This window comes from Thermobia domestica, chromosome 14, assembly GCF_964235325.1.
Source record: "Thermobia domestica chromosome 14, izTheDome1.hap1.1, whole genome shotgun sequence".
In the NCBI taxonomy this organism is placed as follows: Eukaryota; Metazoa; Arthropoda; class Insecta; order Zygentoma; family Lepismatidae; genus Thermobia; species Thermobia domestica.
Window position 1 is genome coordinate 15,195,433 of NC_137467.1, and position 13,806 is coordinate 15,209,238.

Here is a 13,806-nt window from a genome sequence, read left to right on the forward strand (position 1 = left end):
TACTATGGGTTTGACAGGCAATTTCACCTTACTTTTTGATTTATCCTTGTACTTATAAATTCCGTTGTACATAACCTTTGCACAATCAAACATCATATAAAATGAGAAGGCGCAGCCAATAGTCGAAGTGAGACGGTATGCGGTGATATACCATATCGCCTCTTGTTTTTTCAGTGATCAAGACATACTGTCACTGGGTGCTAAATACCTTTAATAAATCCATTTTTATACACCGTAATTGACGAATAGCTTTGCATGTCGAAGATTTGATTTCTTATGTAGAAATAACTTCTAAGTTGACAACACGGACATTTTTGTTATATTTTTCCTAACTTTTGTTTTCAAAAATGAGGTGTCTTCAAAGAAGTTCATCTAGTTTATATTTTTGATGTCCCATATTGAATTATTTCTTTCTTTTCTATGTGTATGTCTTCTTGCTTCAATGCATATAAATGGCGTGTTTTTGAGCGTGGCCAGATTTAAGGGTTGTCTTCTGTGGAGACGGGTCTTCCAGGAGTTGGAAATACTCCTCAGTCGAGTAGAAGGTCCAGGAGTTTCTTCGCAGTAAATTGTTAATAAAAAACACGGGTTTTGAGGATTTTCATGTATAATTCTCTATAAAACATCAGGGAATATTTTTTTAAATTTTATCTTTATTTTTATTTTTATTTTTATTTTTATTTATTTATTTTTTTTTTCAAAAAGTGGTTGCCGGGGAATCAAGGTGTTTCCATGTCCCCTCCCTGTAACTAAAGAGAAGCTCTCCAATGATTTTCAGTCAATATGTAAATAGAAATTTAATCTTTTAGGCAACATACCCTCACTATATTTCAACATTTAGATAGCCGGTATGTCGAGTTAAAATCGTAATAAAACATACCACCTCTGCTTTTTTCCCACTTCAAACACTGGGCGTAGCTATGATTAAACAATCAAAATGCGTCATGAATTTTAGTTTGTTTGTTGGTTGGAGGCGGAGGGCATTCTTGGCTTCATTGCTCTCCAGGAAACCAATGATAGGGAAATGAATTCATGCTTCAATGTGTCAAAATGGTCACGTTATTGCATTTTATATGGGAGACTAAAATTCGAATTCTGATAAGATTTCCGTATGGTTCGAATATCACATTAAGCTTTTCGAAATTAGTGTCTTTTTTTAAGGTAAGAACGGTCTTGTTTTCAAACAATCAAAATCAAATTTTGTCTTGCATTTGATTAAGTTGAATTATATACTTATTAATTGATAATTTAATTTAAGGACATGTGTTGCAAAGTCATCGTTTCTTTCCTGAAATAAACCAAGAAGATTCTTCTTCTAAAAAATACATTGGACGAGTATTTTTCTCACGAATAAGTTTCAGGTAATAAATATGTTTGTGTGTCTGTGGTCCCTCGTCGACCTAACGTAATGTGTGTGGTGTGTTTGTTGAGGGCAATTAGGAGGATTAGATGAAATGGAGTAGCTCTGTGTTAAATGATTTTCAGTTTTTGTTTTCTCGTGTTCAGGATTAAATAGTTGTGGTTTTATTATTGAAATTGTTTAATAATGTACATATGTGTTCCGTTTTGAAAACTTACTGCTAATTTCGGCAACTTACATCTTGCCGTCTTCATTGGGGTATGTGGAAGGGTTAAACAGTGTCTTTTGGTTAAATATGGCTTAAATAAGGGAATATTTACTTTACCCGTCGTCAGAACAAGTAGCACTGCCACAGTGTATACTCCGTCAAGAAGTTTGGTTTGGTAGACTCCCTAACAAGTTAAACTTTACTAAGCCCTAGGGTTAAATATAGCGTTGTACCGCAATATTTGAAAATATAAAATACTTAAGTTTTTAGGAGTAGTTCTATTTTAGCATTGTATCTCACGGGTAGATTAGTATTTTGTATCCTGATCATTATACTAACCTGCTAATCTCAGCAGCTCTCCAGTTAGCCTATGAAGCACGTATGATATCGAACTATTTTTTAATTGTTCATATGGGATCAACTAGATGTATCACGTTCGTTAACGAACTTGATTCTTAATTTTTGACCTTCCTACATTCTGATTGAAATTGATGGTGATTCATCAGATAGTTCTTAAGATTGTCTCCCGGACGGACACACAGACAGGTACGAGTTTTTGGATAAATAGAACTCCTTTAAAATATAGCCATTAAGGTAATTCTTTGATAGTATTCTCCACAACTACGAAGTGAGAATATGGGAGGATACCTTTATAATCACTTAGAAATGAGCGGGTAAAGGTTTTCATTGGATCCAGGAGGCGGAGGTAGTGCATACGTGGTTCCTCAGCACGAAATCTGAGTTAGGTAGGGTCGGGAATTATCAGGATCCCGATCTAAGTTAGTCTCTGCCGAACTGTGGTCAAATCGTAGGATTCGAGAACTTGGGAGTCTTGTCTCCAAGTAGAAGGTGAGTTGCCTTACAACGATCGGGCACTAACAATGTAGATGCTGGAAGATACTACTCGCTAGAGGAGTCCCTTTAATCAGCAGATATAACTGGTAAACACTCAGGTGTCCTAGGGATCTGATAGAAGACTGAGGTTGGTCGAGCTTGGTGGGATAAACCAATTACCTTCTTGAGAGTTCTGAATATTGCTTGGACAATTGGAAGGAAGAAACATTTACCGTCAAATCCTTGCAAACACGGACTTGCCATTAATTGTCTTTCAAGGTACGCTCCAGCGAGTGACGTAGATTCAGATATTATATTCCATTGTAAATTTGAAATTGAAATGAAATCCCACTTTTACTTCCCACGATTATGCCGCCTTGGCTACAGGAGAGATCATGAGAAATGAATACAATGGTGGAATGAAAAAAGTGGGAGAAAACGGGAGAACCCGAGAAAACCTACGAACACGGTGTTTGTCCACCATAAAACCCACTTAGCGCGAGCTGGATCGAACCAGGGACCCCACGCAGGGGCGTCATTTAGGGGGCCAGGGAGGGGCAATTGCCTGAGTTTGAGATTTATATAGATTTTATCAAAAGAATAGTAGTAAATCAGTGAAAAACGAGAACTTTGACTTAAATCAAGGGGTCGTGCCCCCCCAAGCAAAATCTGAAATGACGCTCCTGACCCCACGCACTAGAGCTGAACGTTCTACTACGGAGCCATCGCTCCCCCATTGTAAATTTGAATTTTATTGAATGGAAAAAGTTTTTTTTTTTTTAATAGCGTAAATAAAGTACATTTAAAGTGGCCATTTTATCACAAACATTATTACATAATATATATCAACTATATATCTTACATCATAAAACTGTGTGTCACGGAAAAAAAAGAAACATAATTAAGCGCTAAGTAGAATTTTAAGAAATATGAATAAGAATATGTAATAATAAAAGTACATATAAAACTACATAAGATCTTTAATGAAAACTAAAAACTAAATACTAAAATATATCCACTTTTCATATAGTCTCAATTAGAAAGGGCGTTGAATTCTTAAAACAACAATGATTTTATAGTAGTATGTGTCAGTATGGTCGTGATAGATCGTAGTCGTTATTTTAAATGGATATCTGTCCTGAAAAGTTAGCTATGTTTGGAAAGTCGTAATATATCGAACGCACGCATGATACTTCATTCACTCGTTTTGTCTCATAAAATGTAATGTTTCCACTATTTTTCTCGATAAGAATGGGTCATGCGTCTGTAGTTCAATTTGTAGTAGGTGTAAAGTTTTCTTGTGTGTCTTTGTGAAATTTTTGTGATATCAGTAGTTTTCGGAGGGTAGAATTTGTAACCAGTATATGATATTGATATAATAGTTGTTGTAAATAGAATAATTAGTAGTGGGTACTTGGTTTCAATATATGGATTTCTTGAAACTTTTTATCTAATTATTTCATCATTATTCTGAGAAAATTATAGAGAAACACGTACTTTAACAAACCTGTGCTTAATGGACAACTTTGCCGATCTGTATTTTTCATACTACTTCCATATAATTAAACCTGGTAAATATTAAAGGTGAAATCCTTTCTGATTTCGAATAATGAAAAATATTTTGTGTATTCACAATACAGTATATATATAAATTTTATATCTTCAATTGGTTTCAAGGCAATAAAACTAAAGACTGAAGAACATCTGAAAGTGAACATTGGAATGTCATTAAATATTTTGCCTAAATATTTTATGGATTTATTTTTATATCCTTCTATTAAAGTTTATTTTTTCTGGAATCAGCTACATACCATTATGAATTTCTTGAATATAATGTGGCCCTCTCATACGACTTTATCAAGTTACTGATGAAAACTTGTTTTTAATTCATTCAATATGCCTTGAACTTTTCAATAACTTCTTGTTCTGCATTAGCTGTTAACCGCGGTTGAAAATTTGAAATTGATTCCCTGCCTTGTTTTCTACAATTTATACGAAGATGAGATAAATCATATCTTTAAATATGGATTGTGCTTTCTGTTTTTATGAGAGGACTCCATTGATAGTTCAAGATGATCCTTAATTCTCAGTGATATAACTCTACATTAATTTCATTGTTAGATTTTGTAGTTCCAAATTATCACCGTACTTGTTTTCAAATATACGTACATTTTGTTAATTGTTACAGGACCGAGAGAGGGAGGAACTTCTTCATGAATTGTTAAACATCAGTGAAGAGGCAGGCCATTTAGGAAAACACAACCAAACTCTACAATCAGCTTCTGAAGAGATGAGGCAAGAACTTCAACGAGCAAACAATCGCATTGCTGATTTACAAATAGAAATGGACAGTAAGAAAGCTCTTATCAGCGGATTAGAGAGACAGGTAAAGTATCAGCTGAAATTTTTTGATCTTTTTCTTAGCTAACTAATATTCTGTCACAAAGACATTTTTTATGCATATTTCTGTTCTGGTATATACAGTGATCAGGACTGGCCCTAGGCATTTTTGCCGCCCACTCTTTCTCCAGAAAGAACAAATCTTCAAAGCCACAATTTTAAGTATGATATCTTATCATGAACAACGAAGAGAGGGGAAACTGCATTCGCACTCAGAAAGGCCTACACATTACAAATAAATCTCGTTGTGCCTGTTTTTCTCTTTAAATAAAAATCTATTACGTTACTGAAAGATGAAGTAAACACACCTGCAGAGGGAAGATAGTAATACTTTTTAGAGAATTCAATATTAAGCTTCTATCTCAATATATCAGTTTGCAATTCCAGTGCAACTAACTCTTTTACGTTTATTTCTTGATTTTTCTTACACATCTGTTAAATTTAAAAAAAAAAAAAGACCTTGTTTCCACCTTTAATGATAAGGAACATGTTTGTTACAAAAACAAGACTAGTTTTTGTATCAAAAATGTGATAACTAACTAAATGGAACAGGCGTGTGTTACTGTTCGAGAATTGAGTTCTTGTATTTGACAACAACCAAGCAATTCATTCTGGAATTTGTTTGATCATTTGCTTTAGTACTGTCCATTTGACCTTAAACTAAGCGACTTAAATATGATTTACTGTATGAATGTAATATTCAAATAAAAGGTCAGTTTAGTAAATTTAAGTACCATCATCATAAAGTCTGTTTCTAACAAGAAATATTTATTTTAAATAATATAGTTATGACAGATTTTGCCGCCTCTCGAAATTTGCCATCGCGTACAAATGCATGTCTTGCACATATGGTAGAGCCGGTTCAGCCGTGACAGTGATATCATTCAGCTGGTTCGCATGAAATTTGTTAAAATTCTCTCTCCACCTCTAGATCCAATACTTTCGAAAAGAAAGAAAGTGTAGTACTATTTTTTGAGAATTAGTATATAATTTTTTCTTTCCAGCTTTTAAAAAGAATTAAAAACATGCTACAGTTGGGGCATGACTTTTTTTTTTTTTTTTTTTTTTTTTTTACAAAAAATTTTAAAGCGTCTCAGCAATGAAAATGTGATTCTGCCGATGCACAAATGCAGTTTTGCTTTTGTAACACGTGTTTAGAATCCTGTCAAAAAAACAGATTTTGCGTTTTGCTGACGCAAACCGATATGAAATGCGGCTCCTGATGTTTTCACACTCACACAGATGACACTATTATGTTTCAATGGCCAAAAGAAATATTATTTTAGTTGGTAGGAAATTTTTCAATTGGGAAAATTGGGGGAAATACATGGCTTCGAAAGGCAGATTTGCTGTTGCGAAACTTTCAGTACTGTGTTAGAGTTATGTCTTATCATATACGAACAGTTTCTGCCAATAAAGGGTCAATATAAAAAGCGTGCTGCATAGTTTAATCCTAGTCACTGTTATAGCACCATTGTGATCATAATCATAATAATTCAATATGTCTAAGGACACAAACGGTCAGTAACCACAAATGTGCTGAAGGAATGCAAAAAATATGACAAATTGAGTACAATGGCAAAAGTAATAAAACGTAAATAATACAAATAATGATAAATTGATTATAGGGTCAAAAATAGTACAAATCAAATAATACAAATAATGATAAATTGATTAGAATGCCCAAAGTAATACAAATCAAGTGATACAAATAATGATATATTGATTACAATGGCAAAAGTAATACAAATCAAATAATACAAATAATGATAAATTGATTACAATGGCAAAAGTAATACAAATCAAATAATACAAATAATGATAAATTGATTACAATGGCAAAAGTAATACAAATCAAATAATACAAATAATGATAAATTGATTACAATGGCAAAAGTAATACAAATCAAATAATACAAATAATGATAAATTGATTACAACGGCAAAAGTATTGTAAATCAAATAATACAAATAATGATAAATTGATTACAATGGCAAAAGTAATACAAATCAAATAATACAAATAATGATAAATTGATTACAATGGCAAAAGTAATACAAATCAAATAATACAAATAATGATAAATTAATTACAATGGCAAAATACAAATTAAATAATACAAATAATGATGAGTTGATTACAATGACCAAGATAATACAAATCAAGTGATACAAATAATGATAAATTGATTACAATGGCAAAAGTAATACAAATCAAGTGCTACAAATAATGATAAATTGATTACAATGGCAAAAGTAATACAAATAATGAAAAATTGATTACAATAACCAAGGTAATACAAATCAGATAAAATGACCAAGTAAAGTAAAAAAGAAAGATACGAGCGTACAATAATCACTAATAGTGATGAACAATGAAAATAGATTTGAAAGAAGAAGAAAATAGTAAAAAAATAAACAAAACATGCTAGTAACAAAGAACATAGTGTAAAGTAGTATAGTAAAAAAAATATAAAAATCTTGTCAATATAATAATAATAATAATAATAATAATAATAATAATAAACAAATAAATACAAATAAAGAAGAAAGCCTAAAATACAAAAGTTGTCAATGCATCGAAGAATATATAAACCACGACAAATAATATGTTGAAAAGGCAATTATTATTATTATTATTATTATTATTATTATTATTATTATTATTATTATTATTATTATTATTATTATTATTATTATTATTATTATTATTGCTCGGATTTCTATCGTAGTGATATTTTTTATTATCCTGTCATATTTTTACATGTATAATTAAATATAAACATTTCTGACTTCAGTGAGCATGAAAATATATAAAACGATATAAAAGCATACTTTTGTCATAATTTAGGCGAGTTTCACTTGTAGACTGAAATACTGTGATGTCACATCCGTCTCGTTTCCATGGTGATCGTAGTTTTATTTTCTAAACAACATGGCCTAAGAACCTAAGTATAAAGCGAAAACAGTGATGTGTTAACTTCCGGATTGCAAACATTAGAGTAAAAGAAATATTTATATATGTTCAAAAATTATTCTAATGAATCAAACTACGAAAACATATAAAAAGCAAGCAATTACGTAAATAATATGTTAAAATAGGTCAAGTGTTGAAAGTGAAATGTTTCCTCTGATATCGTAGATTTTATGATTTGTACACTTGGAGGTTACGTTAAGCGTCAAAATACAGTGTATATTTAACTTAGTTATTATCGGATATTAAATTTAAATAATTCTGGGAAAATTTTATTTAGTACTGCTGGGAAACTTTTATTTAGTACTATCAGTATCACACATTACATTCAAAACGTGTAGGTCTACAGAAACAGTGTTTAAAACTAATGCTGAAACACTCATAATTGGATGTTTTCTTGTTATACTGTCAGTATATATTTTTAAGATAAGTAGGAAATATAAGGAAAGATCCGATGCATGTCAACCGATCAGAAATTGATCCAGAGTGAAAATTCTCAGAACGCATATTGTTACAGGCTTGCTTTTTTGTTTCTGTGTTTTGATTGATTGATTGTTTCTTTATTTTGTAGCCACTGTAATTATGCACTCATATTTTAAAGGGTGGGTGTAAAATATCTAAATGCACCAATATAATTAAAAGTATTTTCAAAATAGACAATTATTTTTCCTTGTAGACAAATCGTCTATTTGTTCCATTTTCATTGTGACGACAGCTCATCAGGTTGTACCTTAGAGCTTTTACATTGTGTATAGTTGCATTTGTTCATTGTGCATTACGTGGTAATGGCACTGGCATTACTTATGCAATTTCTATCTTATCAGATTGCCTAGAGATGTGACCTCTGCACAAAAAGTTCCTTATATGTTACTTCGTTAATTAGATTTCACTCGTAAATTTTTTAAATATAGTGGACCCATATTCTTAATCTGTATATTTTCCTGTCAACTATACTTTTTCCGCAAAATGTTCTAAAATTATTATTAACTGTGTGTTCTTATTAACAGTATACTTCGTAGCATTCCTATCGCTTCATACATTTGTTTAGAAAAAAAACATGGCGATCACCATAGTAACGAAGAGGAAATAACGACATCACTATTTCAGTCTTGCCACTATTTGCAACGAAAAACTAACCATTCGGCTTTTCTGTTTTTTGAGTTTAGCAATGTGCTGTGATCGACACTTCAAAACTTAAAGATATTTTGTTCGGTAGAAAATAACTTGGTAAACTTCTAATTTGCTGCTCTTAGGATTTGTTGTTAAGTAATTATTTTGTTTTCGTGAGTCGCTCTGTCATATTATGTCATATTTTCCCATTCTTAGTACATGAATGCATTGATTTTTTTTAGATCAAAGAAATCCGAGTTCTAATAATATATATAAATGCTTAGTAACATAATCATATAGTAATAATATTAGTACTAAGCAGGGTTGGCTGGTTTAAACCAAGGTGGTTTAAACCATGATTTAAACCAAGGTTTAAACCAGCTGGTTTTTTCAAAAAAACCAACTGGTTTAAACCAAAAAACAAAAAATGTTCGTAAAAGTGTAAGTGTTTGTAAAATCTTGATGAACACACATTTGTGGGTTATCACGTTTCACTCCCGTATATTATTCGTATTATATTCAGACCTATATTCTCCATTCATTACTCAAAAAGATTATACTACAAAAGCAACTTTTTTTTATAAGTTTATAAATGTTTATTTTGTGATTTTTTGTAGTTATTATTGTTATGTAATTGCAATCGAAGAAAAATTCTAAATATTGTTTCGTTTCAATGTTTACTATTGATAAAATACATCGAAAATGCCGTACTTTGTGTGTGTGTGTGGGGGGGGGGGAAGGGTCATACAGACCTCACGAGAGGCCTTTAGTGAAATAAGTATCTTTGGTATCTATTTATGTATAAATGAGTCTGAGCAAAAGTGGACTCAAATAATTCGTATCTTTATTCTCTTTTCTTATTGATATGCCGATTAAGTCGGTGTATTTCTTTAATTTGAACCAACAAAAGTCGTTGTTAACTAACTTGAACTAAATTAGTTCTTCTGTACTCCGTAGTACTTTGAAATTGTTCATGTAATTCTGTGTAATGGTTTCACTTGTGCAACTGTTTATCTTTTTGTCCTTCTGAAATGACTCTTGACAGTTATATTAAGAAGCATGTAAAGATCAGTACAACGATTTCTATCAGGATTCCTTCGTGAGTGAGTCGGCAGACGTATCGCATTTGTGGCCAATTAGTCCTGGTTCTGAGTTCAAATGGAGGACAATTTCTCTCGGATGTAACTCAAGAAGCGGTTTTTATTCCGCTTTAAGCTTATGTGACCACTTCCAGCATAACTCGGTTGTCGCATAATAACATCAAGGCGAAACAAACTTATTTCTGTCCATATATGATATGAATATATAGAGCAAATTATTTAAACCATAAAAACCTGGTTTAAACCAAAAAAACCTGGTTTAAACCAAAAAAACCGGTTTATTTGGTTTTTTAAATAAAAACCATGGTTTTTGCCAACCCTGGTACTAAGTCAAGTTACTATACTAACCATATGACCAAAGGGGGCACGGTGGCTTAGTGGTAGAGCGTTTATACTTCTGGTGCGTGGGGTTCCCTGCTTCAATCCCCGGCCAAGTAAGTTTGTGTGGACAACGTCGTACCCGTGTGTTTTCTGCGGGTACTCCCGTTTCCTCCCACTTTCTCATTCTACTAATTATTCTGTTATCATTAACTTGCTCTAAGCAACGTCTCCTTTAGCCTAAAGGGCATGATTGTGGGACGTTAAACTCAAAGATTTCATTTTATTTTATTTAATCATAGAACCGGTTGTTATATAATTTGAATGACAGCATTGAGTATAGATATAACTGCAAAAGTTTCTGCATACTTTTCTTTACTTATAGATGCAGTAAGGTAGATATTAATTAAACGAATAGAATTTCTTACCTTTAGAACCCGGTTCAACGAGTTATTATTAAATCATTTCAACATAATCTGATGGCTTAAGTAATTAATAATCTAGTTACACACCAGACTCCTAGGATAGTCCATATACAATTAGAATCCATTACAGTTAGAAGAAACTAAAATCCACTACAATTAGAAGAAATTAAAAACCATTACAATTACAAAAAAATAAATAAATAAATAAAATCCACTACATTTAGAAGAAATTAAAATCCAGCATAATTAGAAGAAATTCCACTGACTTGGCAACACTGAGTCTACACGATGTGGTGGCTTTGGGGGAAATTTTTCGGAACATTTTCTCATTGCGTAGATAAAGGGTGTCATCTCCTGTACCGGCTGTGTTCATGATACAGATTGTAAACCGAGGGAAATTTTCTGAACTAAGAAAAAATGTCATCATACAGTTGGGTAAATATGTTAACCTTATAGAGTAAAGAGTAGCCAGTTTATTTCTTCTTGAGATTTAAAAGCTGCATACAGGGTGTTTCAAACTGTGTCAATATTTTAGGAAATAAAAAAAAAAAAAGTTCTTATCAACCTGTGCTCAAAAGTGGGTAGTTTCAGAGTTACAGGGTGCCGAAAACATGAGACAACTGAACTTGTTTAAGAATTCTCCAGTACTTGCACACCAATTTTTACAGAGGTAGGTGGAGAGTAATCAGGTACTTCCAAACAGCTTGTCTAAAATAATTGTGCAAGTACCGGAGGTTCTGAAAGATGAATATTTGGAAGTTCACGTACTGCTTCCTCAGTGATTATCTTGACCTGACTACGATCGGTCCTATACTAGTGGAACTATGGACCTGTAAGGTTCATTTTTTCACGTTTTCGGCACCCTATAACTAAGAAACTATGCACTTCCGACCACAGATCTATATAAACATTTTTTTTTTCTTATATTGATGTGAGGAATATATTTCCAAAATATTGTGATAGATTTTTGTAACACCCTGTATAAAATCATAAAAGAACTTTCTGTCAGAAAAATAATTGACGTGTTACAAAGCAAATAAATTGACCCTGTATCCAGACATTTTAAAAACGCCTCGATATTCGTATGTAGCATGTTTGACTGAGAAGAAAAAGAAGGAGGGATATTAGAATAAATTTTAGTGTAAGAAAAATCTAACTTTATGTAAACTTCTTCTGGATTTCCGAGTTAACTCATCATCTGAAGAGATAATAAAATAAGTTCTAATGTTATCAAAATCTAAAGTTCTAGATTTCCGAGTTAACTCATCATCTGAAGAGATAATAAAATAAGTTCTAATGTTATCAAAATCTAAAGTTCTAGATTTCCGAGTTAACTCATCATCTGAAGAGATAATAAGTGTTAATGTAATCAAAATCTAACTTTATATAAAGTTCTTCTAGATTTCCGAGTTAACTCATCATTTGAAGAGATAATAAGTGTTAACGTAATCAAAATCTAACTTTATATAAACTTCTTTTAGATTTCTGAGTTAACTCATCATCTGAAGAGATAATAAGTGTTAATGTAATCAAAATCTAACTTTATATAAAGTTCTTCTAGATTTCCGAGTTAACTCATCATCTGAAGAGATAATAAAATAAGTTCTAATGTTATCAAAATCTAAAGTTCTAGATTTCCGAATTAACTCATCATGTGAAGAGATAATAAAAAAAAGTTTTAATGTAAGAAAATCTAACTTTAGATAAACTTCTTCTAGATTTCCGAGTTAACTCATCAAGTGTCATCACTAGAGGTACAACTAAAAGACCAAAGTGAACAAAGACGAAGATTGCAGAATGAATTGTCAGCAGCGCAAACATTGTGTATGCAACTAGATAAAGAAAAGGACAAATTACTACAGGAAGTGGCAGATTTTGAAACTAAGAGGAAGCAAGTAAGTAGAATTTTACCATTCAAACACTTACAATACACCCAGAAAAAAAGTTTAATATAAAATTTCCAGATGTTCTGATGTCCGACGAAACCCGTTCGAGATATGTTTCTTGATGTTATTTTATATATATATATATATATATATATATATATATATATTAACGTACGAGAGCTGATCAATAACATAATTACTTGTACTAATCCTCCAAATGTTGATGGTCTTTTTCAAAATAGTACCCATTATATGCAATACACTTGTCCCAACGATTTTGCCAGTCATCAAAGACATACTGGAAGCCATTTTTGGACAGATCCTTCAAAATCGCCTCCGTGACACGTGACGTATGCAGTTTGTCTGTGAGTAGCCTATGAGCGGAACCAATGAAATGTCCATTGTTTGCTCTAGTTCTCTTACCGTGATTCGACGATCTTCTCTCACTATCACAGCATCGGTGTTGACGTTAACGTCCGTCAGAGCGATTACTCTAGCGCCGGGTCCACCTTCCATTGAAGTTGATTGTCTCCCATCTTTAAACATTTTGAACCATCTTCGTGCTGTGCTATAAGGAAGAACAGACTCTTCAATACGCCTCCTGTAACATCGCATATGCTTCAGCTGCTGTTTTCTTCAAGCGAAAACAGAATTTGAATACACTGTACTGTTTTTCGCGTGTCACTTCCATGTTGCCTTATGCGAAACTGAAACTACGTGTACTTGAACGATTGCCAAGGTCACATTCCTGACGTCATGGCCTTCAAACTTGTCGAACTGTTCGTCACTTCTCCCACCACACAGACGTGTTTCGTTTTCTGTCCCTTGTTGTTCTAGCCACCTCATAAACACTGATGATCGGTCTTTATTGATCAACCTACGTATAACTACGTTATAATACTTATAAAAGTAAAGTACTGATACGTAGCGAAGTGTTATCTCATTAACCTTACGTACACCAAGGAGTTACGCGTAACACCGCACACCAAAGGAGGGTTAAAATACGTTCACCACATAAATCGTTATTTTCTGTCCCAGAACATGTAATTTTTCTTCTTTCTTTTGTAGTAAATATAAACTAAGACAACTGAATGTACAAAATAGAGAAGAATATAACATTTTCTGGGACAGAAAATAATGATTTTAACACTCCCTTGATATGCGGTGTTATGTGTAACCCCTTGGTATACG

At 32.4% G+C, this 13,806-nt stretch overlaps 1 protein-coding gene across 5 annotated transcripts in view; it reads left to right on the forward strand.

Moving 5' to 3' along the window:
* Window positions 1-13,806, forward strand: part of LOC145669542 (uncharacterized) — a 505,866-nt gene that overhangs the window by 473,549 nt on the left and 18,511 nt on the right. For all 5 annotated transcript variants that reach the window (XM_081737727.1, XM_081737728.1, XM_081737730.1 and 2 more), the window contains 2 exons: window positions 4,591-4,788; window positions 12,448-12,624. In XM_081737727.1, coding sequence (XP_081593853.1) covers window positions 4,591-4,788; window positions 12,448-12,624 — 375 coding nt within the window. The remainder of the gene's footprint in view (window positions 1-4,590; window positions 4,789-12,447; window positions 12,625-13,806) is intronic.